We start from the raw sequence: 27414 nt of genomic DNA on the forward strand, positions 1-27414 counted from the left end.
CTCTTGCTTGAGGGAGGAAGAAGGTATATATTCTCAACGGACCGTGCACTCAGCTCGCCCAGCAATGCTTCGGGATTAGCGAAGAGGGGTCACGCGCAGAGCAAACGCTTTTTTACGCCCTTCGCTTCTCTCTCAGAAGCTGTCAAACGAGATCGTATGCGAACCTCCTCTTTCCAATCTCTTTCCCGCAGTGGCAATCACAGACAGGTCAGATCTTCTGATCCTCGATGGCGATCGTTGTAGCAAGTCTTGGTCTTCTGGAGAAGAGTGTGAGGGCCAAAGATATCGACGTCTCGATGAGGCAGGATGAAAGCGCGGGGGAGAGGGGAATTGATGCAGGGTCCTAATCCCGAACCCGGCAGCTGTATTTCCTCACAAAGTGCAGCAGAGCGTCGGAATTGGTGAACCACCATCCTCCGCTTTACGCTCCCCTCTCTCTCACACCTTTTCAACACGATAGCCCTCGGCACTCGTAAGGGTACCCACTCTCATACCGCACACACGACACACTCTCGCATCCTCCTCATACCACAACACACTAGAAATTTCTTCCTTTCTCCCCCGCCGCTCTCAACTCAAGCAACAACGTCCAACCCAGCTTCACCAGTACTGCTCCTCCTACTCCTCCTAACCGCACCGCCGGCAACCTTTCCACTCGTCTTCCTCACCATCCCCGCCGTCCCCACGATCTGAGGTCTGATCGTCGGCGTCGTCGTGCGCTTCGCCGCGGCGGCGGCGGCGGCGCGTGCGGCGCTGGCAGCGGTGGGAGCGGTCAACCTGCTACCTGGTCTGCTGACCGTCACACCGGTGGTGGCGGTGGTGCTCGAGTTGCTGCTGCTGCTGACGGTCCTGTTCACCCGCGGAACGGGTGGGATGGTGGAGGAGGAGGACGCAGCGGTGGTGCGAATGTCGGTGGTGCTCTTTTGACTCCTCAGCGGGACAACCCTGGCGGTGCTCGTGGAAGGCTGCAGTTTCGCAGATACAGATCGTTGGGTTGTTGCCCCTGCCGTCGAAGTTGTGGGACGTGCAGAGATCGGTTTCCTGGCAGTAACGATCCTCGCACTACTGCTCGCGCTAGGCACGGGAGTCTTGACCGTCCTCACCCCTTTACTCACCACCCCCGCCGTCAACGGCGCACGAACCACACCCCCCGGTCGAACATTCTCCCCATCCACCTCCACCTTCTTCTCCCTTCCCCCCTCCTCCACCACCGCCGTCGACACCTTGGCCACCCTCACCGGCGAGATCGAACCGTACCTCCTCACCGCTACCGCAGGCGAAAGCTGGGGTATGCACTCGATCACACCCAACACCTCCGCATCGCTCTTCCCATCTCTCGTCTCGACCTCGTTCGTGCTGCCGCCGTTGCTGCAATCCTTCAGCCCGAACCGCTCGCGTACGCTGGGGCTGGCACGGAACACCTCCGGCTTGGCGTCCGGTCGACTCGACGAGCGTGGAGGTGTAGCGACGACGGTGGTGGTGGCGATCGTGTTGGAGCGAGATCGTTCGATGGTCCGAACGCGTGCTACCGGGGAGGAGGAGATTGGCGTGACGTGGGTGGCCGATGCTTTGGGTGAAGTTCGAGGTGTGGTCGAGACGTTGATCCTCGACTCCACGAGTACGCCGGGGGAGGCGGAGGCGAGTGCAGCTGCACCAGGTTGGTCGACGTGTTCGACCTCAGATTCCACCTCACCCACGACGTTGACGGGAGCGTCCACGTGTACAGGCGCAGCGAGCGTCGCATGCGAGCTCAACAGCAGGTGGTTGTTGAACGACCTCGTCGCAGCAGGATACCTCTTGGAGTTGAGTTCCAGCCTAGCCACCGTCGCCGGCGCCTGGATGGCAGGTCGTTTCCGGGATGGAGACGGCGATTTGCGCGGTTGCCCTACGCACGGTGCGGGTTTGGAGACGGGGGCAGCCGACGCGGGGATCGCTCGAGACGTCCCGCGTTGCGCTTTGGGTGTGACCGGCGCTTCGGCGGCGGTCGGAACGGTGGACGAAGGCTTTTGCTTCTGTCGCGGCGGTTGCGATTCATCCGAGGAATCGTCGCTCGAGTCTTGTGCGGATTTCTTGCGTGTGTTTCGAAGACCTTGGGCGTGACGCATGTCATCATCGAGTGAAACGTCTGCATCGGATCGGTCGAAGCTGTCATCGTCATCGCCTTTGGCAGCATCCGACCCGACCGCTCTTCGCTTCACCGACGCCCTCTTCGGAGTCGCCATCGACACTGCCCCCGCCGCAGCCGCAGCAGCAGCAGCAGCAGCAGCAGCAGCACTGTCTTCGATCTTCCTCCTCTCGGCCTCGACCAACTCCCTCGCCTCCTTCATCGCATGGTCCCTCACCCCCCACTTGATCCACTCGACAAAGTTCTGGTACATGAAATGCTGCTGCGGTCCCACCACGCAACCGGGTCTCATGAACCTCATGAACCCGATCGCCTCGCCTGCACTGAACCCGTGCTTCCACACCAGATAGGCTCCGATCAGTACACCTGTCCTGCCCAACCCGGCTTTGCAGTGTACTGCAACCACGCCGTCCTGCTGAATCACCTTGTCCGCTTTGTCGATGAAATCGATGAGGATCTCGTCCGTAGGGTTGGATCCGTCGTCAAAGTACATATCGCTGTGATCGATGCCGGCGTTGAGGAAGGCTTCGCGATCGTACAGCGGGTTGTTGAGACGTACGACGAGTTTGACACCTCGGTCCTTGAAGTACCTGATCGTTTTCCCGAACAACTTGTCCTCACCAGGTGGACGGAACGAGTACGAAGCCGGAAGACGGCCTTCGCCCACCCGCAAGGCTTCGACGTAAGACCGATCGTTGGGAGAAGCGAAAGCGATAAAGTTCGGAGTGATCCAGTTCCAATCGCCGTTGGAGACCTGTTCGTACTTTTCGTACTCGTCCAAGTTGAACGTTGTCAGATCGAGCAACCCCGTATTGATAGCGCGATGGACGCCGTACAGAACATCCTGAATGGAAAGGTTGTAGTCCGCCCTCCCGTACCCGGCGTCTCTGAACGGCTTGAATTCCAGCTCCGAGATCGGATAAAACGCATCCGCCGGCGAAACCTTGCCGATGATCATGGCATACAGCGTCACCAACAGCGCAGCGTTGGCCTTCTGAGCCGGCGCGTCGGTGGTGTACAGCACCAACGTGGCGTCCTGCATCTCGGGATCGGTGAGCATGTGATGCACGTGCAGACAGAACCTGTAGAACATGCCTACGTTCAGGGGACCCCAGTCGAACCAGAAGCTGAGGTAGACCAGATCGTGATCGATGTTGAACCAGTGCAATCTCGCCGGATTGGTCTCCGAAGGATCGACGTACTTTTTGATCTCGGCATCGTCGAAGTTCTTCCAAGCGGGTGGTTGACCGTCGTGCTCGTTGAGATCGTCCTCGGAGGGAAGGTCGCCGGCGAAGTAGGTGAACCAGAGTCGTTTGTGGATGCGGATGAGCGGGTGGGCGGGGTAGAGCTTGTGCGGACTTGTCTGACGGGTGCGTCGCGAGGGGGAGTGGCGTGCAGAGTGAAGATCTTCGAGCACAGCGGACTCGATGAGGTGGTCGTCCGGGTGAGGCGTAGAGCTGCTCTCGGCGTCCGAGTCGAGGAAATCGGAATCGTCCGGTGCAATGATGTGCTCGTGCGTCTCTTGGAGGACGAAGGCGGATGTGGACGCCATGTTGAAGAAGATGGTATGCAGATGATTATTTCTGGGAAGGGTAAGTTGATGCTATGTTGATGCTTGAAGAGTCTTGAGAGGCGCACGATGCGATAGATGCTACGATAGATATGAAAAAGGAGACGATGCTGTGGTGCGGATTGCCAAGCTTGCTAAAAGAGAGAGCGAGCTCGTGTGGCGACGGGTGCTCTGTCTGTCTCCCTGTCCACACACACACAGAGGCTTGCCGATAGGTATGGGGACGATGAGGGAAGGGAAGAGGGTTGGAGTTGAGAAGACGATGTGATGCATCTTCCTCTCAAACCTGCCAAACACAGCGACGACACTCGGATATCGGAGGCTCCGCTCTCAAAACAACACTCGACTCTCGCAACATACAGCGCAACGAGAGCGATTTGAGTGAGTTGAATCAGCCCGAATTCTTAGGTGACTTAACTGTGTGTTTTGGTTGTGCATCTCCCAAGAAAAAGCGCGCGTCTGTGTTTGGGCCTCTGCGCGTGACCCTCCCTCTCTCTCGTATTTGGCAGTAATCTCCACACCAACACTCGCCTCTCCATTTGTCACTTTGTCCAGCTTAACATTTGAAACTTTTCCCATCCTGTCTGCAACGACGCAGCCTCGCTGCTGAAACATTTCCCATCATCAATCACTCTCTCTCTCACACACCGCATGGCATTTGACACACAGCTCTGCATTTCACAAATCGACATCAGAACATAGTACAGCCCTCTATCAGTTTCCTTCCGCCTCACTTGACCTTGACTACCACGAACGGCACCTCGACATCCTCTCCCTCCAAGTCATCCGCCATGATCTCGACAATCACCCACTGCGCGTGCTTCGGAATCGGCTTCTTGGAGACCGTCTCGATCAACGTGCTCATCTTCATCTTGAGCCTCTCCTCCCTCTTCTTGGCCGGCAGGAACGCCGAAAACAGCATCGACACGCCCGAGCTCAGCATCGACACCTCCAGCCCGTGCTTGTCCTTGAACAGGTCCAAAAACTCCTGCAGCGTCACATCCTGCTCCACCTTGAACCGAGACCACAGTGTCCACTCGGTATCGTTGTACTTGAGCTTCTGCGCTGCGATCGGGTCGCTGAACGCGATGAACGGCAACGCGAGGTTCACGAAGGCGTTCGAGTACGCCTCGAGCGTCTTCTTCTCGTCCAGCAGCTTGTACAGCTCCAAGTTGACCAGTCCCGTCGCCAGCGCCGTCGTCGTGGCAATCGCCGGGATGATCTTGCCCGCGATACCCTTGGTCTGGTGCTTGTCCGCCGGCGAGATGCCGTAGTTGGTCGCACGCAGGTTGGATGCCGCAGTGATAAAGTCCATGTGGTGGTTCGTGTCGTCGTCCTTCTCCATCTCGATCGGCTGCAGACGCACGCCGGCAAGCGAGGAAGCCTCGGGCAAGCTGCTCGTCACGTCCGTCAGGTCGCCGCCATCAGCATTGCTGCTGCTGTTCGCCGCCGCCGCCGCCTCGTTCTCGTTCGTCTGGATCTTGACGTTGTCCTTGGGCACAAACTCGGGCACCTGCATCGACGACAGCACCTTGCGGAACAGCGCCGCGTCCGCCTCGCCCTTCAGCCCGTAGTTCTCGGCGTGCAGCAGCGCAGCGCTCATCACGTACTCGAGGTGCATCGGGTCCTCGACATCAAACGTCAGCGGCTTAGGTGCGCGCTTCGGTCCCGACCAGAACGGTTGGCCGCTCGAAGTGACCGCATCGGCGGGCAGCGAGTGCAGCAGCTGACGGATGGTGTTGCTGTAATTTTCCTCAAATCGCATGCGCGCCCAGTAGATGCACTGCTCGAACGACTTGGGTCGCTCGTCGACGAGGTACTGCTTGATCTGATCCAGCTGCTCCTTGGCACCCGAGCCCGACTTGAGCGTCGTCTCGATGTAGTCCGGCTGCGAGAGGTACTGGTTCACGTTCTCGGCGGGCTTGAGGAAATACTCGTCAAACTGCTCGCGCGCCCACTGGATCGTGTGCTCGATCGCGTTGGGGAAGTTCTTGAGCGTGCACACCGGAATCGACTTCTCCGGAGGATCCTGCGAGGACGAGTAGGACTCGGTGAGGTGCGGCACCACCACCTGCGTGTTGGCCTTGGTGCCCAGCGTGCCCGACTCGAGCAACGGCTTCTCGTAGTACACGCAGCGACGGTCCATGTACTGACGCGCCTGCACGTTGTCCAACGCGTTGGTGACGCCGGTGAGCGAGGCGAAGAACTCGTCGCCGTACACATCCTCGGTCTCGGGTCCGACGCGGTTCTGGTGGCTGTGGATCTTGCCCTTGAGATCCGGGTTCATTTCGGCCACCGCGGCAGCTGCCGTGTCAGCCTTGAAGTGGCCCACATCCTTGGAGCGGAAGAGGAACTGTCGGTTGAGGTTCGACTTTTCGATCGTGTCCATATCGGTGACGTGGATGGCACCTTCGGGACCGCTGCCGAGACCCATCATGCTCCAATTCTTGAGCATCTCGCATCCGATAGCACCAGAGCCTACGAGGAACTGGCGTGTGTTGGCGATCTTCTGCTGGAAGCTGCGACCAAAAACGGCGATCTGACCGTCGTACCTCGAGTTGACAGGCGCGAACTCGCTCTCGGGAAGGCTCTCCACATTGTCCGGCAGCGATTCGAGCGAGTCGACGTAGAGGTGCTGAACGAGAGGGTGGAATTTGCCGGAGCACGCCTTGAGCACTTCCTGCGCCACAAAGCCGCCGACGTATGCGACCATCGGAGACAGATCACCCGTGGCCTGGAAGGAGAGCTCGCGGATCACCTTTTCGGGCAGATCGGCCGCATCCTGACCGGAAGCCTGAACGATCTGCTTGGTGAGCTCGAGCAGCTGATCGGCGTCTTGCGCGTTTCGAGGCCCGGGCAATCGACCGTTCTTCTGCTGGAACTGCGACAGCGCCTGGAAGCCGGCGTGAAGCGCGGCAGGGCGATCGAATTTGGCAAAGTCGGCGATGAGGAATTCGGGCTGCTTCTCGCTCTCCCGCAGCGACTTGAAGGCGATCTCCTTGGGCATCTTGACCTGCTTGAAGATGCCGCCTCGCTTATACTCGCCGAGACCCTTGGTGCTGCCGATAGTGAACGTGTAAGGGCCCTTGACGCTGACTTTGCGTGGCTGACTGTTGTTGAGCGCTTCCATTCCCTGCACTTCTGTGAAAGAGACGTAATCGCCATCCTCGAGCCCATGCCTTGTCTCATCGAGCGTGGTGACGAGACCCTCTTCGTCCTCGCTGGCAATGGACACGATCATGCCGGACAGAGGCTGCTCGCCGGTGGGATCGTTGCACAAAAACTTGGGCCCAAAGTCGTTGAAGACTGAACCAAAGAGACCACGTACCTCTGCCGAGATGAAGTGGGTGGAAGAGCCGTGGGTGATGTCGTTGATGCGAAGCTGCTCGCCATAGAGAGAATCGGTCATGACGACGACCTGGAAGCGGGAGAGGACATCCTGGTTGAGCTCGGTCGCTTCAAGGACGCGGATGGGCACGTACGTGTTGAGCTCGGCGAGACGAGGCTGTGTGGCGTGATCCCTGCGAACGCCGGACGAGACATCTTCTGGTCGGAGGAAGAACTGTGTGCTGAGGTCCGAGATGGAGACAGGGGTAGGATCGAAGATGGTGATGGTCTTGACACCGGCGAGTGCGACGTTCTTGGCAATTTCGGCACCGAGACCGCGGAGACCGACGACAAGGACGTTGCTGGCAGCCATGCGCTTCATGGCATCGTGACCGAGCACATAGAGCTGTCGACTGTAGAGACCCTCATCGATGGCCTGTTCGGGCTGGTCGACCTTCATATCGTCTGGGGCCGCCATGGTTGTGCAAGCTGCGTATCGATGCTGCGGGTCTCTGTTAAGCGCAATGGTGTGGACGGGTGGGGTGATGTATGCGGTGTCGGTCTAGTGCGCTGCTCGAAGATAGTATAATGATAGCTGCTCGTTGGCTTGTTCTGAATGGAGATGATGGCGAGCAATGACAGATGTGATGGCTAGGAAGAAGAGAGCAGCGCTCGGATCGTGTCGCCTGTGCTTCGCTTTTCTGGCAGTCCTTCTGATTTGGCTGGCTCGGGCGCTGCGTCCGTGTTGCACTTTCAAGATTTGTGCTGAGTCGAGCTGTGGAGGCGCGGCCAGCTACAGCAGCCAGCCACGCAGACTGCCCTCGTGCTTGCGGAAAAGTGCAAAATAGAAGCTGACCGTGCGTTGCGTTGCGTTGCCGCTGTGCTGCTAGGCAAATTCATGTTCTAAAATCCGAGATCGAAGAAACCACACAGCAGAACAGCGCGATCTGACAGGCTCGATCACGAAGGCTCAACTGCACAGCACAGCACGACCTCACCCAAAGCATATGAGAATGCCTCCTTGAGAAAGGGCATCGACATTGCGTCCAATACATTGCCGCATTGTCGGCCCGGTCGCAAGCTCAAATTTGGATGGTCGGTAGAAGATCCGAAGCGTCGCCAGCCAACCAACAAGCCAAAGCCGCTATATCAACGCGGTAGCCGCTTTTCGAGACCATCATTTTCCACACGATTTCGTTGCTTCCTTGAGTCGACAGATGACCATATTGTAGCAGCAAATGCACACAGTCGACATGCTCAGCGACCCTACCGCAGATAGTAGTATACTACTTGATTGGTAAGATAGAAGAAAGGTTGTCTTACATGCACCCTCTCAGGGATGCTCATTGTACAGGCGTCGGTCCAACGAGTGCGCAAACATCACACTATCCAATACACCTAACGCCGGGCTACCAGGGAGCAAATCACTGCTGATCCTGATCAGGAGCCCGCAACGTACCCCTCGAGTCATCATTCGACACCACCGAAGCAGCGTTCGAGTGTGGGCGCGACTGACTCGTAAAGTGGTCCCACATGCTGATCAAGTTCGACGCGGGAGCGTCTGCTGCATCGTGACCATTTACCGAGGAAGGTGGCAGGGTTGGAGGCGCCGAGTTGGTGCTCGAGCTTCGTCCGCCATCGATCCTCTTGGCGGTTCGTTCGCGAAACTTGGCACTCGAGTCCGGTGGAAGATCGGCGGATCGACGCGATTCTCCGCCTGCGCCGGAAGCGGATTGAGCAGCGGCGTTGGCGGCGGCAAAGTGGTGCATGAGGTTGTCGGTCGAGATGGCGCGCGAAGGTGCGTGCGAGCCTACGAGCGATCTAGCGCGCGATCGAGTCCCTGTCACCGTGCCGCCCGAGTGGTGGCCTGCGCTGCTACCCCCGCCACCAAATCGAAAGCGAGTGGGCGAAGGTGCCCGAGATCGAGAGATAGTCTGAAACTCGCGCCCCGGTGTTCGCCCGAATGAATGGAGGTGCATGTGCGGATGCGTGAACATGGCTTCCGCCTCATTCTGGCTGATTTGGAACGATCCTCCGCTGCCGTGCGCTTCGAGCTCGGTGGATGACGTCCCTCCTGGGATGGCTTTGCGCAGCAGTGCAGCCGAGATCTTGAAGCCCTTGGCAATGGCCCACGAAACGAGGAAACCGACCAACCTGCGCTCGATCGAATAGATGAGCGAAGCAAACGGAATCACACCTTCGATGGTCTCCCTCAGTCCCCACGTGTCTTCGTGTCGCACAATGAGACCGGCGTCGTTGAACTCGAGTCGACTCATGACGCGCAACTGGATGCTGCACAGCGATCGAAGCACCGCCCTCGGATGGAAGAGCGACCAGATCAAGGTGCGGAACGTCTGTCGACCCAGACCTTCGCTCGTCCAGTGCGGTGTCAAGGCATCGGCGGGGATAGCAGGCCGCGTAGCAAGCTGCTGTTGCAGAGTCTCGGCGTCGATGTAGTGGTGCTGATTGCTGCCGTTGGTGAGGTTGTTGAGGATGTTGGTGGCGGCAGGCGTGGAGTCAAAGTCTTCGCCGTTGACGCTGGGAGGCGTGTTGGCCGGTTGGGCGCTGGTGCCGGAGAGTGGACGGACGCCAGAGGAAGCAGCGTGGCCAGGTGTGTGCGGGCGTGAACCACCCCACATGCTCGACATGCTGAAGGGTGTGGTGGGACTGTGTGGATGGCTTGCTACACGCGAGTAGGCGCTGCTGGCGCCATAGTCGATAAAAGGATGCGGCGTCATGGGATAGGCGGATGCGGATGCGGACATGGGGTACGAAGCTCTAGGTGTGCGATTGGCATCGCTGGCACCCGGGTCCGGCGTAGGTTTGGCGGGCGAGGAGCCAAAGAGCGAAGGGAACAAAGTGACAGTGATGGTGTGGTCGATGATACCGGCGCGTGTTCCGTCAAACTCAAAGTCGGAGCAGATGACGTCGCGCAGCTCGGACTGCACATCCATACCGGGCAGTGCAAAGGCCATGATGAATTGGTTGGCGATCTGATTCCTGCCGTGTGCTGAGAGCAGAGGCGATTCAAAGACAGCGCCCCTCTCGTAGTAGCGCGAGACCATCTCCTTTACCTCCTCAGGTTTGCGTTTGCACGAGTAGAAGGTGCTGTGCAGGCCGAGGATGACGTCTGTGAGCGTGCTGGGACTAGGTGGGCCGGCGCCAAAGCCGCTGCTGCCACCCATTCCGAGGCCGTGCATGGCGGGATGGCTAGAGAGGCTGAGGTTGCTGGGACCTGCGTGGTGATGCGCGCCGAAGGCGGACTGGAGCGTAGCGCCATCGACGTTTGGAGGCGCGGCACCAATGTTGAGGTTCATAGGATGAGAGGAGAGGGTGAGGCCAGAGTTGCTCTGCGTTCGACCGTGAGCACGCATGGAGAGGCTGCTGGGCGTCTTTGGCGCGCTGGCGTTGAGACCGGGAAAGTAGGACTCGGAGTGTGGGCCAGGTTGACGAGGATGGTGGTGCCAGCCAGCCGGAGCGGTGGACGGTTTATCGTTAGCCTGAAAAGAACCTTGACGGCGATGCAGCGATGCGCTCTGCTGTGTGCCGCTGGATGTAGAAGGAGGGACGTCGTCCTTGACTGTTGAGGAAGAGGAGGAGCTGCGCGGCAAATCGATCTTCAGGTCGCCTGTCAGATCACCGGGCTGTGGTGGCTGACTGCCAGGGAAAGGGATGGAGGTCGACATGATAAGAGAGAAGGTGCTTGGGCCGCCGCGTTGCTCAGTGTGTGTAGCAAGTTTCTATGTGTGCGACTTGAACCTCTGTCGGTCGGCTAGTGTTTGGGGTCTAGGCGGCCGGATGCGGTTCCACAGCAGCTGTGTGGGAGTGTGACCTTTTCGAGTGAAGCTGCGATTGATGATGGTGTGGGGTGACGATTGGAGAGCTAGGATAGTGGTGATGGTAGCCAATGAAGGAAGAAACAAGGACGGGTGTGGATGTGGCCAATCGCAATGGAATGCATTTGAAAAGCCGGGCAGGGGTGCACTGTTTGTATGAGTTGATGTGCGTGTATGCGGTTGTGCAGCTGTGATGGTCTAGACTGCCTGCTTGTTTGCTTGCTTGCTCACCAGTGTCTCTTCCAGACGCGGAGAAATGATTCTTAGAGTGAGCTGCCCGCCCGTCGCACGCCCGCCAGCCACTGACTGCTACCATTTCACGCTCTTGTGTGCTTGCGTGGTACGACAATATGCGCCTTGCAGATTACTGTCAACCAGCCAGCCAGCCTGCCTTGACCTCTGCTCTTTTACGCTACGCTGCTGTGCGTGTCTTTTTTCGAGAAATGAATTTTTTGGGATAATGATGCGTGTGTGGGTGTCCATCCGCATTCTGCTGCTTTCGGGGCGGTAACCTTTTCAGAGCGAAATCGACGTCAGCTCACCGATGCGATGGACCAAAATGGAATCAACAATCAACTTTACATGGCAGCACAGCACAACCTAATCGAGCTCACTTTCCAGCAACGGCGATGACGATCATGACGATGATCGTCGATGGATCTCCCTGCCCCCTTGCGTTTGGCCCCCGTCTCACTTTAAGCTGTTGCTTCCCCGCAATCCACCATGTCGTTGCCGTTCGAGGGCGGCGTCCTGACCAACAAATGCTTTGCAGAGTGACAACGGTTCGCGTCCACCGAAATGGCACTCGACAACGTTTCGATCCTGTCACCGCCAAACATGACAGGCAGGAACTGACACTGTACCTGCCTGCGACTGTGTCCGCGACCGACAAAGGGAAATCGTTTGTGGTATCTGCAGGTCGGGTATATCAGTTACAGTTTCGGTTTTCGACCTTATCATCTCAAATACACAAGGCGATCGCACGTACTGTACACCAAGGACACGATAACAGTTGCTCGAATCCTGTCCGCCTCTCCGAACTCGCTTTTCACGTCAAACTGCACACAGCGATATTTCTTTCGGACGTGCTCGGCCCAAGCCTGAGTTCAGCAACCGTGTTTGATTGGTTTGCGCTCTGACAATTGCACGCTCCTGCCACTCTCGACACACATCCATCCACAGCACGGATTGTGTGTAATGTATCATGAGCAAGGTCAAAGTCAGCAACAAAGGCAATTGCTCCGGTGGCGACATACAGCAATTGCCACATGCACCGGCGATGAAATTCCACGAGTGCCAAAGAAATGCGGGGCGGAGAATTGTCTCTGTCGCGTGAAACATGCAGAGATTAGTCCAAAAATCGATTCTGTAAGATCACGAGGCGACACGGCTGAGAAAATGTCCATTTACTGATGTTAGAGCTCGTCTCAATGATGTCTTTTGAAAAGGGATGCGACCAAGTTTTGCTGCGGCCTGTCAAAAAGCGCGCTGACGTTCATCATCGCCCCCACAGCCTTGCCGACTCGACCGAACTCCCCTTTGTTCTCCACGCCCTTTGTCCACTAACCTTCGTGTCCTTTGTCCGCACTCCACCGATGGCGTATACGTTGAGGGGATAGATGCGCAGCGAGCGCTGCCAATGTCCTTGCCGTCCGCTGCAGCCCATCATCCACTTCCAAAGTTGCCGGCGTTTCAATTTTTCGACTTTTTTCGCATTCATGTGATATGTCGCTTCCCACAGTCGGGCTTAGCGTTTATGGTACTGCAGGCACCATGGCCGCGCACACGAGGTCAGACTTTCCTTTTCCCCTCCCATACACTCGAGCTTCAACTTCTAAGCACGCCGCTGCTCACGTTGGCTTCAAGTCAAAGTCGTTGCGTACACTCTTGACCGAGCAGGCTGGGTTAGATATTCGTGCCACTTGCCAAGAATAGCTTGGCCCTAAAGCTAAGGCTCCACGTCGTGTCCTCAGTTTCATCTGTGACAGAGACATTGCTGATAAGCTGTCAGGGCTGTAATTTGCGGCGCCGACGCACAACCTTGCGGCAGACGTGTATAGCTCAAACAACACTACAGTGAGGCGCACATGTTCGAGGCTGTGTTTTTCCGTCCTCCCCCGGAGCGGCGACTTGACGCACTTCTCGTTTCCGCTGCGTGGCTCACGGCGTAACCTCAATGCCGAGTTTGTTTGATTTCATCAGCTCGTAGTTCTGTCTCACTTCCTTCTCTCTCTTCTTCAACCATCTCATTCACGATCACGTCGACTGCGTTGGCCATTTTCTTTCACCCTCCCCCTCGCCTTTCCACTTCTTCTACAACCGTTGATCGGTTCCACCTCTTTCACCTCTGCACGAGAACAGCTAGTCTGGGAAAGCGAATCGAAGGAACAGGCATTCCTCGCGTTCGTATTTCCACCCTTCTGCTATCGTCGATCGATCAGAGGGTTCTCTCGTTCTTTTATCCATCACATTCCTTTTATTCTTTCTTCGGGTGCAGGTCAACCCTTTACACGACAGTCGGATCTCCCTTTTTCTTTCTCGACAACTCGATCAGGAAACACATTCGACCACCGCCACTACTATTGGACTTCATATAGAATGAAGCTCCTTCCACTTGGCGTACTGGCGCTTGCCAGCCTCTTTACCTCGTCGGTAGCAGCGGTCGAGGAGTATGGATCCGCGAATGTTCCGCTTCACCTCGGTCGAGCGATGAACGATCAGGTCGTTGCAGGTTCCTCATATTCACCCAGCGTGAGCTATGCAGCCGACCGACCCTCGAGGTCTTCCTCGTCAACATCCTCAACAAGGCTTTCGATCCAGCGCCGATCTTTGTGGCAGGTACTCTTTGGCGGTGACGACCGAGCGAGCGGGCAGAAGCGGAGGGCAGTCCCTTCTGCCCGTTTGCTCCCGCGTCAACGTCGTCGTCGTATCTCCACCTCTGGCGCCTCAAGAAAATCGAAACGCGCATGCAAGGCACCCACCTCTGCCTCCGCACCAGCCTCATCCTCCTCTTCCTCTGCATCTGCATCCGCATCTGCGTCCACATCCACCTCCTCGGCATCAGCTTCCCCAACCAACAGTGCCAACGGCAACCGAACATCAACCGGCAAGACGATGGCGGGTTACTGGGCCGACTGGACCGCCTCTACTCTCCCCGCCTCCTCGATCGACTTCACCAAGTTCGACATTGTCAACTACGCCTTTGCCCTGCCCACCGCCAACTTTGACCTGTCTCTTCCCACCGATCCGTCAGGAAACACGCTTCGGTCGTTTGTCAAGGCTGTCCACGCAGGGAACTCCAAAGCCGTCCTCTCGCTCGGCGGGTGGGGTGGTTCCACCTACTTCTCCCCCGCCGTTCGAACAAACGCCTCTCGATCCACGTTCATCTCGAACATCGTCAAGACGTACAACACCTACGGACTCGACGGCATCGATCTTGATTGGGAGTACCCAGGTCAACAAGGTCAGGGAAACCAGCTGGATCCTTCGGACACTGCGAACTTCCAGTCATTCTTGGTGGAACTTCGTGCTGCTTTGCCTCAGGGAGCACTGATTACGGCGGCGGTAGCGTTTACTCCCTGGGTGGCGAGTAACGGTCAGCCGGTTTCGAGTGTTGCGAGGGCAGCGGGGGTGATGGACTACATCATGATCATGAACTACGATGTGTGGGGGTCGAGCAGTAATCCGGGACCGAATGCACCTCTGGCGAATCTGTGCGGCAACTCAACGCAACCCGATGCAAATGCAGCTGCGGGCGTCAAGGCTTGGTCCGCAGCTGGTATGCCCCGAGACAAGATCCTCCTCGGTATCCCCGCTTACGGCTACATCAACAAATCCACCAAGCGTACCTTGCAAGCCCGAAGTGTCACCCTCACCTCCGGTGACGGCTCTTCCACTTCCGGCCAGATCAACTTCTCCTCCTTGGTCAAGCAAGGTGCCCTCTTCCTCGGCAGCGACGGCCTGTTCGACGGCGCAGGAGGTTTCACAAAGTACTGGGACGACTGTTCCGACACCCCGTACCTGAGCGACGGAAAGACGGTCGTGACGTACGACGATACCAGTTCCATCTTTGACAAGGGCGCATTCGCCAGCGCAGCCGGAATCGGAGGCATCAGCATGTGGAGCTTGGACGGCGATACAAAGGAGTGGGTGTTGACGAACAGTGCTATTGCCGGTATGAGCTCTACCGGCACTATCCAGTCGTGAGAGGGGACTGCGTCTCTTCTCCGCGAGTAGCACTGTGCTTCTGTCTTGGTGGACTCCCTTTTGTTGTGTGACTTTTGATCGGGTTGTCTTGGAAAGGAAAATGGACGATTTTCGACTGTTCATATGTGAGTGTAGGAGTGGTGACTCATTGTGTGTGACTGTGAGAAAGATGCAAAGGGTGGCAACGCCGTTGTAGATGTGTATGAGGAAGGGACGCTTCATTCGTGGCACGTTGTGTGAAGAAAGCAGTTCAGCTGACTGAACTGCGTTTGACATCGAATGAAAGCCTTTAAACTGCTGGTCGTTCTTCACCTTGCAGTCACATGCGCTTCTGGCATCGACAGCATATGTTCAAGCACTGCCAAGCAGGTGGCTGATGCGTTTGGTGGTTCCAAACTTCATGCGACCATCCGTGGCGTCGCGGCAAATCAACTTGCATCAGCTGCCCACATCGCTCACCCTCGGCGCATCTGTCGGCTTTTGGACACTCCAACTGCCCGTCAAACGGAAAAGAGGTGGGAGTTTGTCATGTCCATCGCACAAGCGAAACAAAAGCACTCGAGTGTCGGTATCGGATATTGCGAGCACCCACGATCGTGGATTGCCAAGCCGTGGGAGCGTTGTCTGTTTAGTGGGAGTGGAGTCGGCAAAGGAACGGAGGTGCTTTGCGTGTTTGTTGGTCGGTGATGCATGTTGATAGGCTTGGATGTCGGCACGAGGTGGTCGCCCGCTCGACCTGGTCAGGTAGGAACTCGGTCGAAGATGCCAGGCCAGCTCGTCGTCCCGAGAAAGCACTCCAGCAACATATATACCCAGCGCCACAATCCGTACACGTCTCACTTTGTCACACCACCCCTCAATCCGGTCCCTCATCCATACTCAAACTGACAATGATCCACGTAGCGATCTCACCCTCTCCCCCAGAGGCAACGTGTCTCTCGATTCCCAACCTCCTCTCCAGTATGCCACCAACCCTGGCTCCGCATCTCACGATCTCTTCCACACCAACTCCTCTCACAACCGCGCTGCTCTTCCTACCGACGCCTACCCACCCGGACCCAGCCTCGTCACTCCTCACCATCCTCACCTCTTTCCCCTCGATCCGATTCGTCCAGCTCCCCATGACCGGGGTGGACCAATTCACCCCCCTCATTCGCTCGATCTCCACCGAACGGAAGATCGTCTTTTGCTGTGGAAAAAAATGTTTTGGTCAAGTTGTCGCTGAACACGCGCTGGCTCTCTCGCTCTCCCTTCTTCGCGGTTTACACTGTACACCACCGTCGACCGCTGGTGAAGTGGAAACGCTGTTCGACGCACGAGTGCTGATCATCGGATCCGGATCTATTGGTTCATCCCTTGTGTCTCAGCTGCAACCGTTTCGATGCCAGATTACGTGTCTCGATTCTTCAACCGGCGAAAGTCTTCTCCGATCTTCTCTGGAAACCGCCCAGTTGATCTTCCTCGCTTGTCCCCTTACCCCAGCTACAAACCTGTTGCTCAACGCTGAAACTTTGGCTCACATTCACCCTTTCGCAAGACTCATCAACGTAGCTAGACCCCAACTCATCCACACACCCAGCCTCCTGACCTCCCTATCTCAGGCGAAACTTCACTCTGCAGCCCTCGACCTCCTCACCCCTCCTCCGCAAGAGCTACAAGGTGTGATGCAAACCTTGGTGCACGAGGGACGCTTGTTGGTGACCCCGCATTCGGGTGTACCTGAGAAGTTGATAGGAGGGCTGTTGGAGGGGAGGATTTGGGGCAATTTGAAGAATGTCGTCGAGTGGATTGATCAGGGGAAGAAGGAGCAGGAAGTGGATTGGTTGGGAAGGATCGATGAGGAAAAGGGGTATTGACGGGAGATGGGGTAGAGGCTGGCAGACTCACCTGCCAGCTTCAGAGTGGTCCCGTGCGACCGAGCCAATCTCATGACACCTCGTCCAAGCTTCTGTTCTTACACGTGATTGCAATGCTATTCTCTTTTCAAGTTGCGTACGTCTGCTGCCCACCCTTCGTTACTTCGTCCGCTTCTCCTCCACCTTCTCCGCCTTCTCCCCCACCACCTTCGAATTCCTACGCCTGGCGACAAGTCCAACCGTCTTCACCCTCGGTCCTCTGAACGGCGAAAACGCACCTAGCTCCTTCCTGCTTCCACCCGCGACCTCATTCTTCAGCAAACCCGAGCCGATGTCGTCTGACCCAGCATCCGCTGCTGACACTATCGAAGCGTGGGCCAGAATCCATCGATACGCCACGGGAATCTCGATCCCCAAGATCTGCATGTCGATCAAGATGCGGAGGAGGAACGGATCGGGAGAGAGCGACGTCCAGCGACCGCGCGAGTTGCACCTTATGCGTGCGGCGATTGCGTTAAGCAATTGCGTGCTTGAGAGTGTGCTCGGGTCTTCGATAGGCAAGACGGCTCCAGCGAGAAGCGCCCGCCTCTCCTTGATTGCGTTGCCGACATCGTGTGATCCTTGCTGCTGCATTCTGCCGCTGTTGGAAGGCGAACCGACTTTCTCCGTCGCCTCCTTGTACCCACGACGGAGCTGTGAGAGCATCGCTGCACGAGAGTGGTGCTTTCTGCTGCGCTGCATCATCCCCGGTCTGCGACCAAACACATCCAGAACCGCATCAAAGAACCGCGAGTCTGGCTGTACACCTTGTCCCGACCTGTCTTCAGCGTCTCCTGTCGTGTTGTATCGTTCTGGGGAAGCTTCTGCCGGCAATCCGATCCGACCCATCTGCACCAGCTCCTCCATACGTTGGCGGTGCGAAGACGAGAGCCTCTGCGAGAGCTGCCAGTGATGCACCAGGAACGCGTACTCGCGCTTCGCCAAGAGTTGCGCGGCTCTCCATCGCAGACCCTCCCCGAATTCGCCAGCGCCGACGCGCATGCGTCCGCTCGACCCTAGCTGCCCGACACAAGAGCGACCACGCAAAGATGCGACAATGTTCCACCCTCTGGCATACTGTCGGCGCACGGTGAGCCTCGTCATCCGCTGAGGCAAATTGCGGGATGCTCGAACGAACGGACGCTGGCGCGGCAATCGCGCAGGATGTCGCAAGTGGGGTGCCCTGGCAGCTTCTGCCGCCAAAACCGTCATGAGAATGGTGGCAGCCTCTACAGGTATCTGCCACGGTGCGGGCGCGACATCAATGTTGGGCGACTGTAAGGTGCTCTGGAGGCTGGTGCGCTTGATGAGACGCCAGATGCGCAGCGCAAGACCTGTCTTGCCGGCTTTAGCAGCAAGATTGAGCGTCGCGGTGAGGACGTGTGGATTCAGGATGGCGTGTCTGGAAACCTGATTTGCCTTTGGCCGGAGGGCGAGGCTGCTGTGTTGTTGCGCGGAATCCGCAGAGTCGACGAAGCGAGCACTGGCGGAGCGATGCTTGTTGAGAGCGGGGTAGATGCGCATGACCAGCTCCTTGACGCCCGCGTGACCGGGTTCATGACGATAACGACGCAGGAACAGACCAGAAGCAGCCACGTACTGAAGGAGCGCAACAAGGCGATAAGAGTCGGCATGCGCGATGGCGGTGTCGATTTGCTGGATCATCGGCTTGATAGGACGCAGCTCAAGGTCTGATGCCGAAACGTCGTCGGGTCGGCATGCTGCTGCTTCCAAAGTCGAGGTCGACACTTCTGCCATTGACGAACTTTGTTCGATGACGACGCTCTGCTGCTGATTGGAGGGACGAATGTGAGAGTGCTGCTCTGGATGATTTGTGGTCAGCACAGCTTTTGCCAGTGATGCATAGCGTTGGGTGGTGGCCTGACGCAGGATTGTGTTGAAAGTGACGGCGTCGGGTTCGAGCGGTGGTTGGCGAAGCTGAGTCATGTGCTGAAAGACTTCCTTGCACATGGACGGCGACCTGAGTGTCGACAAGGCGTAGTGGATGAGCCGATTGTAAACGGCGATTCCGACAGCTGGACGCACCACGGGATCGCCGCGGATGAGCACATTTGCTGCAGAGCGTGTCTGTCCATCGGGCAGGGACCGCATGTATTCGCAGAGGAAGTAGCGGATCATCTGAGCCGCGCCTTGAAGTCGACGATTCTCCGCAGCGTCCACGGATGATGGCATCGACTCGGCGCTCTTGACCGGGATACGGTCCAGCATCAGCGTGGCCTCGAACCGGCAAGATGCAGAAATGACCCAAGCAATCTCTGGTGCGCTTGGCGTGGGCGGCAAAGGCAGTCGTCCGCCGCGCACCAGACGCACGAGCTCCACGAGCGAATCGGAGTATTCGGCGCGCTTGTCGCGAAGTGCCTCTTGCTCGCGGGACGAGAGCTGAGACAAGAGATCGGGTTGGATGCGTGTGACGAATGCTTCGAGTTGCTGCATGGCGCGTGTGATCTCGCGAAGAGCCTGTGAGCTGGGCTTGCCCAAATCGACGACGAAGGCAGCTTTGCGTCGCAGAAGCGGCCTTGGACGCCTTGCTTGTTTGTGGGCGGCCCACCAGGCCCGAACCTCGGAGGCGTACATCTGCACAGCTAGTCGCGTCTGGCTTGAGGCGATCATGGCACGTATGAGAGCCGTCTGCGAAGCTGTGTTCCTGGGCATCTGACTCAAGTGCATGGCGGACACGAGCGAGGCGGCAGTGTCGAGGTGCTGCTGCGAGTCGAATTTGCGAATGGGTCGAGGACTGAATGGCGAAGGCGCAAGCGTCAACTGGGAGAGAACCTGTTGCGTCGCCAGCATTAGTCTGTTGGTCGGTGTCACCGATGGATCAGTCACCAATGTCGATGAGCCTGTCTGGAGAGCTGGGAGCGTGTCATTCTCGAGTGTCGGAAGCGACTGAAGCTGGTCATTGGATCGGGGATCCCATCCGAGCTTGACCAAGAGGTGACGGAGAATGATGGCGGCTGCGACGGGCTGGGCGGTAGCTGCGAGATGAAAAGCGCAGTCGGAAGCGGTCTCGTACATAATCGCGCGAGCTGTCTTTGCGTGCAAACGCGAGGTGATACGGCACGCCTGCAATACAAGACGACGACACTGTTTCACAATGGCATCCGAATGAGTGGCTCGGCCGTCCTGCAGCGATGAACGAAGCCGCTCGCTCTGGCGACTTAGCGAGACAAGTTGGGAAGCCGATGCTTGGTAACGACTCGAAGACTGTGGGAGAGTCGAGAGGCTTTGGGGTAGTGGTTGTTGTAGCACCGCTTCCCGGTCGTCCAGGTGGCTGTTCGCATCTTGCTGAAGGAGGGCGCGGGAAGGCGAATGATCAATGAGATGATGCGGTGGATCGTAACGATGGCGCAAGAAGGTGAATTCTGGCTCGAGCTGAGCGGAAATCTGATGGTCGTGGTGATGCTGATGCTGATGCTCATCCTGCGACGACAGAGCAAGTTGCTGTGCGGCAGCTGCGGGAGAAGCTACGGCGCTGGTCGGAGCTAGAGACGATTTTGGCCTAGCAATCGTAGCCGAGGTCGGCGCGAAGCATGATGGCGGATAGAGGAAGGATAGGTGATTCGTAACAAGGCGTGGCGAGAGAGGTTTTGCTAGACGAGCGCGACGCTCGAATGCATAGCGCGAATGAAGACTGCTCGATGTGAATGGAGCGCTGGCTGAGGAAGTTGAGGAGGAGGAGGAGGAGGAGGATGCTGCTGCTGCTGCTGATGATGATGATGATGATGACTGTGGTAGGGGAGATGTCGACGACAGCAAAGATATTGGTGGTGGAGGCGGTGATGGTAATGGCGAGCTCGATGGTGTGGGCGGAGGCAAGGCTCGCCGCGAGGGCCCAGTCGCATTGTGACGAGCTAGATGCGACGGACCAGCGCGGGAAGAGCACGCATCGGCTGCGCTAGAAAGGAAGCCCTTGTGCCGCATGGGCGTATCATCCGCCGAGGACGAGAGCAGCCGTCGCGCTCTCTGTCCCGGTCACAAGGATGATATGGGCTAGAGAAGGAGCTGTTTGGCTATCTTGAGGGAAGCATGGGTGGTATGCAGAGCAATGGTGATCCTGAGAGCAACAGGGTCCACTGTAGCATCAAGTGACTGGCGGTGACTGGCCAGTGTGCCGATGGTAGTCGAGAGGCAGGAACGCAGGTCCAGAACGAGGTGTTGCGGAGAGCCGGCAATCCGAGGGCGAGTGAATGAGGTGCTTTCGTACAGTGATAGAGTGAGTCGAATGCGAAGGGAAGCGCTGATACGAACAGCTCGTATAGCCGGATGCTACGTTGACGGTCCTGGAGGCCGATCAGAAAGCTTACGTGCGATGTGTTGCGGCAAAGTGGCGAGGTGTGACAGGATGACGATGACAATGCCGAGCAAAGGAGTATGGTGCAAGAGCGAGTGATGGCGTTGACATTCTACAAGACCGCCGTGTCGAGCGCCGAAAAAAAGTTGCGGCTTCCAAGTCTCAGTGGGCCAACACACGCTTTCTTCTTGTTAGCCAACCACAATTCCAACCACATCCACCCGACCCTGTCCTTTGTCCATCTTGCCTGTCTCTCTTTGGACGCGAACCAGAATTGGCCGATTTCCGTAGCCCAGCTCACAAAATTGAACAGTTATGTGTTAATGTACGCAACGTTTGACAATTTCGACATCTCTGGGGGTTTAGCTCAGTTGGTAGAGCGTTCGCTTAGCATCTTGAGGTGTCTAACTTGCGAAAGGTCGCGTGTTCGACTCATGCAGTCTCCACTCTCTTTTTGTTGCTGACCACCTTGACTGTGCAAGGGATTCTAAGGTGCCGAGCCACAAGAATTTCTCGATGGGAAATTTTTGCAGAGGGGCCGCGACGAGTCCTAAATTATTTTCATTTTTCTCCTTTTGGTCCCCTGTACGCCACAGCGGTGAGAAGGGTCCAGTGCTGAACTCCACTCATGCACCTCGTCGAGCTCTCTTTGGAAGGAAATTTTCTCGAGGGTCGGCTCCAAAATTTGCGTTGAGCGTCCAGATTTTCGTTTTTTCCCCTCTTCCTCGTCGAAGCGGCAAAGGCCCAGTACAGCCGTCGCTAAGATTGACAGCGGCTTCCTTCCCTTCCTCTCACAAACCTCCACTCACCCCCATCCCCATTTCCCCTCTTCACAACCACACACACAAACGTCTATCAATATGGGCAAGAAGGACAAGCTCGCCAAGGCCGGCGCTGCCGCTGACGCCAAGAAGCAGAACGGAAAGAAGTACAAGAGCCCCGCCGCTACCGCCGCCGACAAGGCTGCTGCCAACGGTGTCGACAAGAGCGAAAAGAAGGCAAAGTACAACAACAAGAAGGATAAGAAGGCCGCCGCTGCCGTCAAGAAGGAGCCCACTCCCGAGGCAGACTCCGAATCGAGCGACAGCGACGACGACGAGGACGAGTCCAGCTCCAGCTCCAGCTCCGGGTCCGACTCTGACTCTGAATCCGACTCGTCCGACTCGTCCGACTCGAGCGACGACGAAGAGGAAGAGAAGAAGGAGGAGGCCGCTGCTCCCAAGACCAACGGCAAGCCTGCCGCTGCCGCTGCCGAGGCTGCCGAGGCCAGCTCCTCGTCGGATTCTTCCGACTCGTCTGACTCTGACTCTTCGGACTCGGACTCTTCCGACTCTTCGGACGACGATGAGGAGGCCGAGCCCGCTGCCGCTGCCGTCGACTCCAAGAAGCGCAAGGCTGAGGAGGAGGCGCCTGCCGCCAAGAAGGCCAAGACTGAAGAGGCCGCCGCCGCTGCACCTGCCGAGCTCGCCGAGGGCGAGACCAACCAGGTCTGGGTCGGCCAGCTTTCGTGGAACGTCGACAACGACTGGCTCAAGTCCGAGATGGAGGTTTTCGGCGAAGTCACCAGCGCACGTGTGCAGCTCGACCGCACCACGGGCAAGAGCCGTGGCTTCGGTTACGTCGACTTTGCCACCGCCGCCGCTGCCAAGAAGGCCTTCGAAGAGGGTCAGGGCAAGGAGGTTGACGGCCGTGCCATCCGCCTCGACCTCTCCACTCCCAAGGGCGATGTCACCGAGAACCGCGCCAAGAAGTTCAACGACCAGCGATCCGCCCCCTCTTCGACGCTGTTCATCGGCAACCTGTCGTTCGACATTAGCGAGGACGATGTCTGGAACGCCTTCTCCGAGCACGGTGAGGTCTCGGGTGTTCGTCTGCCCAAGGACCCTGACTCTGGTCGCCCCAAGGGTTTCGGTTACGTCGAGTTCGCGGCTCAGGAGAGCGCACAGGCTGCTATTGACGCCATGACTGGTCAGGAACTCGCCGGCCGCCCGCTTCGTCTCGACTTCTCCACACCAAGGGACCGTGATGGCGGTGCCGGTGGACGTGGTGGTGGACGCGGTGGTGGATTCGGCGGCGGACGCGGTGGCGGACGTGGCGGTGGATTCGGCGGCGGACGCGGTGGCGGACGTGGCGGTGGATTCAGTGGTGGTCGCGGCGGTGGACGAGGCGGTGGACGTGGTGGCTCGGACGGTTCGTTCCGTGGCATGCCCCGCGGTGGCGGATGGGGTGCTCGAGGTGGCAGCGCACGAACCGGCGGCGCTGCCGACTTTTCGGGCAAGAAGATGACCTTTGACGACTAAGTTAATCGTTTCCGCTCCAATTCGTCAATTGCTTCGTCCAGTCGAGCACTCGCCATTCATTCACAACACCTGCATTCCCACTGCGTCCTATTTTTTAGAGGACCACTCAAAAGCGCCTATCCCCGCGGCGCACACTGTCGATCGTCTTCTGTTCTTGTTTCAGTGTATTGTCTCTGTTCTAGCATCTGTAGTACGTCTCTCCCCTTTCGAGGGCCAATCCTATTGTAAATTTCCAACATCCTACCTGCTAGTGCTCTGCGGAAGTGATGACTGCACTCATCGTTAGCAAGCGCGATGGGCTTGATCTAGCATTTTCGAGCTGCTCGGTGAACATCAAGCAACGTCTGTCGTTCCTTTACCTCTTCCCGTCGAGCGAGGGTCGTGCTTCTGGTCACGAGAAACGAACTTTTTTTTGCCGATTGAGATGAGAAATCGTGTAGTCGATGTAACACTCGAATTGGATGCGAAAATAGGTGTGGATTCTGTCGCTTGCAGAGTGTGACGTGATGCGGCTTGAGCGCAGTGGTGACGATGTAATATATCCGGTTACAAAGCACAAGAGCTGGCTTGTATTGCCGGTTGGCTCACCAACTCTTTCTCTCCCGACGCAGGCAGGTCTTGCACTATACTGTCGGCGTCGGCGTTGGAAGCGACGCCATCTTCGCACGGTCGTCGTCGACGGGAATCTCCCGCAATCAGACCTTCTTTTCTTGCTTCCTTCCGCTCACACGACATCCTCGATCAAGAGAATACTTGTCCTCCCCTCCCTTCCTCTCTAGACTCGATCCGCTGGAACTGCAGATCGCTTCTGCATGTCCTTGCTCCCATCCACGCTTGCCACTCACGCCGCACGATCCATCCATCGTCAAGGCCATCGCAAGCTCCTTCCTCAACTCTCCGCATCACGCTCCCTTTCCTCTCTCCTTCCACTTCGTCATAGCATTCGACCCCGACCGGTCTCGGCTATCAGCATGTCGAACACGCCGCCAACCAAGGCAGGGAGTTTCCCCTCGTTCTCGACCGTCAACTTTTACGCCGGAAGCAAGCTCAATCGTCTCTCGTGGCTGCGCACCTCGACCGAGTTCCTCAACTCCACTATCGCCTCGCCCGAAACGCGGTTCGTCGTCATGAAGAACAACAACCCTCTCTGCCACGCCGACAAGTCCTCGACCGATACCGAGGGTACCTTGGCCACCTTGTCGTGGGACAAGGTCAAACCGTACATCCTCGAGAACGTCAAAGCGTCCGGTGGAGTCCAAACCGAGAGCGACGAGCTCCTCGTCTTTGGTCCGCAAGCTTACGCGCTCGAGAACGGCGGTACGGAGGACAAGGACTTTACACGTGCCACCGATGGAGTCGGACCCAACCGACTGGCGTTGGTGTTTCTGGGAATCGACGAGTCCAAATTGAGCGAGTCCTCGCTGCCCGGTCAGATGGCCAAAGACGCCTCGAAAGACTCGGACGCTGCCAACGAGAAAGCGCCGCCAGCAGGTGTACCGTACTTTGCCCTCTCGCTCACGTACCGACCTCCCTTTCTGGACTCGAACGATGCATCGCCCATGCAGGCTCTGCTGGAAGACATCGAAGCCCAGAAGGACAGGTACGACTTTATCAACCTGCGCGCTTCCTCCCGCGCTTCCACCTGGCCAGCCTCGGACGCAGCCATCGTAGCGCAAGCCAAGAGTCTCCTCGACTGGAACGAACGTCACCAGTACTGTCCCGGCTGCTCACGACAGCAGTATTCCCTCTGGGCAGGTTACAAGCGAGGTTGCAGCTCTTCTCTCGGTCACGCTACATCCGGAACCCCCTTTTCGAAAGCTTTCCTCCCACCCAACACCGCTTCCTTCTCTGATGATGGCAAGGGTGTATGTCCGTCCACCAAAGTCCTCTCGAACTTCCACTACCCACGCACGGATCCTGTGATCATCATGGCGATCATCTCCCCGGACGGTGAAAAAGTCCTTCTCGGAAGGCAGAAGAAATGGCCATCCGGATTCTACTCCTGCCTAGCTGGATTCTGCGAACCCGGCGAGTCGTTCGAAGAAGCTGTTCGACGAGAAGTGCTCGAAGAATCGGGCATTCACGTCGATCAAGTCATCTACCACTCCTCCCAACCCTGGCCTTACCCAACCAACCTCATGGCCGGATTCTACGGAATCGCCAAAACCGACAACGAAAGCGATATCAGGTTGGATCTCGATAACGAACTCGAAGACGCGCGCTTCTACACGAGAAAACAGATCCTCGAGGTGATCGAGAGCAAGAGCAGAGGACACTTCACCAAAGCTGAACTGGAAAAGATCGATAGGGATGGCGAGGAAAAGGAGGTGAGTGAAAAGCAGAAAGAAAAGGTGCAGATCAGGTTGCCCCCGACAACGGCGATCGCAAGGGTGTTGGTAGAGGCGTGGGCCAAGGGCGAGGCTGTACTGCCAACGCATATGGACAACTTTCAAAAGACAAGGATGTAAGACAGCGGGTTGCAGAAGTTGGGCGAAAGTGAAGACGGTAGAAACAGCGATGCGGGTCGGGTTGCAGAGCAAAATGGAAATGCAAACATGACTTGAAACATCAGGCCCCGCGTGCACAATGTTGAAGCTCTCAGACCCACACACAACCACATCCCATCACACTCTGTGTTGTCTCTTTTGCGCTGAATCGCATTCCTTTTCTTACACCAAAAGGGCTACATCTACACCACCCCCCAAAAATCCTCCAACGCACAACAAAACTTGCCGCACGCCACACTCGCGCTCAAGCTGTACTCGCTAATACTGATCTTCTCGTCCACCACTCCATCCGCGAAATTGTCCTTTCCATGAGCCATGGCACCGACGAACACGGCAATACTGCTTCCCTGCGGAACCGTCGGCAGATACGAACCCAACCTCTGAACCGGGCTGTCGAACGAAAGCGTGATCTTGTGCGTGTTGGCTGGGAAATGGTCCGTTACGGGATTCTTGATGACCCGCAAGAGTTTTTCGCTGCCGCCCATGCTGCGGATGCTGAGCTTGTGCAGGAGTTGGACCATGAGGCCGGAGAAGCGTTTGAAGGTTCGAGGGATGCGCACGTGCGGGTTGACTTCGATCAGCACTCCGCGGGCGGTGTGGATGTAGACCTGGAGGAGACCGGCTTTGTTGAGCGGCGAGTCGAGGAGGGTGAGGAGGCACTGGTGGGTGATATCAGGGCGAGCTTCGGCGATGTCGCGGCCCATCTTGGCGAGCACGCGTTGATGGTCATCGCAGTTCAGAAGGGCGTACTTGTCTCCACCGTCTTTGGATCGGTTTCCAGAGGGACCGCGGGAGGAGGAGGAGGAGGAGCCGGTGGATACCTTGTAGGTTTCGAGACACGCCTGTTCGAGCACGACGATGAGTCGTGGGGTGTTTTCCTTTTCGATGGCGGTTTTGGGTACTTTGGGGATCTGCGGGACGAGAGAGGAGTCTACGCGGGAGCGTTTGGCAGTGTTTGCTTGCGCAGCGGCGGCGGCGGAGGAGGAGGAGGAAGAAGGTGCGGAGGAACCGTTGACCGAGGACGAAGGCATGGCGGTGACAGGTTTCGGCGGAAGCGCGTGCCTCATAGCAGGTTTGGATGTGGAAGAGGACGAGTTGGAGTTGGAATTCGACGATGCGACGGATGCCGTGTCGCTGGGCTGTAGACGTGCTTGGATTGAGTCAATCGCAGAGGGCAGGTCCCCTGCTGTGGAGCGAGACGAAGGTGAAGTGGCACGAGGCGAGTGCGGAAGCGGCGCGATGGGTCGGTAGGTGGTGGCGGGTGCCGAACGCGTTGTCATTCGGTCGTCTTCCGAATCGGAAGCTGCCGACGAAGCCGAAGACATGTTTGTAAGAA

At 57.4% G+C, this 27414-nt stretch overlaps 9 protein-coding genes and 1 non-coding gene across 10 annotated transcripts; 5 read left to right on the forward strand and 5 right to left on the reverse strand.

Annotated features, from left to right (window-relative positions):
* Positions 1-575: 575 nt before the first annotated feature.
* Positions 576-3677, reverse strand: PHSY_002630 (tyrosine-protein phosphatase; the record flags this gene model as incomplete). Its single annotated transcript, XM_012333252.1, has 1 exon — positions 576-3677. One exon carries the CDS (start codon positions 3675-3677, stop codon positions 576-578), a length of 3102 nt encoding a protein of 1033 aa, XP_012188642.1.
* Positions 3678-4425: 748 nt separating this feature from the next.
* Positions 4426-7500, reverse strand: PHSY_002631 (hypothetical protein; the record flags this gene model as incomplete). The annotated part of the gene is made up of 1 exon (XM_012333253.1): positions 4426-7500. The coding sequence occupies one exon, from the start codon at positions 7498-7500 to the stop codon at positions 4426-4428; it is 3075 nt and encodes a 1024-aa protein (XP_012188643.1).
* A 946-nt stretch (positions 7501-8446) lies between these two features.
* PHSY_002632 (hypothetical protein) lies at positions 8447-12527 on the reverse strand (the record flags this gene model as incomplete). Its single annotated transcript, XM_012333254.1, has 4 exons — positions 8447-10679; positions 11722-11770; positions 11847-11958; positions 12426-12527. 4 exons carry the CDS (start codon positions 12525-12527, stop codon positions 8447-8449), a joined length of 2496 nt encoding a protein of 831 aa, XP_012188644.1.
* Positions 12528-13567: 1040 nt separating this feature from the next.
* Positions 13568-15064, forward strand: PHSY_002633 (chitinase; the record flags this gene model as incomplete). Its single annotated transcript, XM_012333255.1, has 1 exon — positions 13568-15064. The coding sequence occupies one exon, from the start codon at positions 13568-13570 to the stop codon at positions 15062-15064; it is 1497 nt and encodes a 498-aa protein (XP_012188645.1).
* Positions 15065-16026: 962 nt separating this feature from the next.
* On the forward strand, positions 16027-16920 carry PHSY_002634 (hypothetical protein; the record flags this gene model as incomplete). The annotated part of the gene is made up of 1 exon (XM_012333256.1): positions 16027-16920. The coding sequence occupies one exon, from the start codon at positions 16027-16029 to the stop codon at positions 16918-16920; it is 894 nt and encodes a 297-aa protein (XP_012188646.1).
* Positions 16921-17079: 159 nt separating this feature from the next.
* On the reverse strand, positions 17080-20901 carry PHSY_002635 (hypothetical protein; the record flags this gene model as incomplete). Its single annotated transcript, XM_012333257.1, has 1 exon — positions 17080-20901. The coding sequence occupies one exon, from the start codon at positions 20899-20901 to the stop codon at positions 17080-17082; it is 3822 nt and encodes a 1273-aa protein (XP_012188647.1).
* Positions 20902-21627: 726 nt separating this feature from the next.
* PHSY_007603 lies at positions 21628-21717 on the forward strand. Its single transcript has one exon. It is a non-coding gene; the product is annotated as a tRNA-Ala (tRNA).
* A 414-nt stretch (positions 21718-22131) lies between these two features.
* Positions 22132-23557, forward strand: PHSY_002636 (potential nuclear localization sequence binding protein; the record flags this gene model as incomplete). Its single annotated transcript, XM_012333258.1, has 2 exons — positions 22132-23122; positions 23289-23557. The coding sequence occupies 2 exons, from the start codon at positions 22132-22134 to the stop codon at positions 23555-23557; spliced, it is 1260 nt and encodes a 419-aa protein (XP_012188648.1).
* Positions 23558-24542: 985 nt separating this feature from the next.
* On the forward strand, positions 24543-26039 carry PHSY_002637 (hypothetical protein; the record flags this gene model as incomplete). Its single annotated transcript, XM_012333259.1, has 1 exon — positions 24543-26039. One exon carries the CDS (start codon positions 24543-24545, stop codon positions 26037-26039), a length of 1497 nt encoding a protein of 498 aa, XP_012188649.1.
* Positions 26040-26260: 221 nt separating this feature from the next.
* Positions 26261-27358, reverse strand: PHSY_002638 (nucleolar essential protein; the record flags this gene model as incomplete). The annotated part of the gene is made up of 1 exon (XM_012333260.1): positions 26261-27358. The coding sequence occupies one exon, from the start codon at positions 27356-27358 to the stop codon at positions 26261-26263; it is 1098 nt and encodes a 365-aa protein (XP_012188650.1).
* Positions 27359-27414: the final 56 nt, after the last annotated feature.

This window comes from Pseudozyma hubeiensis (assembly GCF_000403515.1).
Source record: "Pseudozyma hubeiensis SY62 DNA, scaffold: PHS27, whole genome shotgun sequence".
Taxonomy (NCBI): Eukaryota; Fungi; Basidiomycota; class Ustilaginomycetes; order Ustilaginales; family Ustilaginaceae; genus Pseudozyma; species Pseudozyma hubeiensis.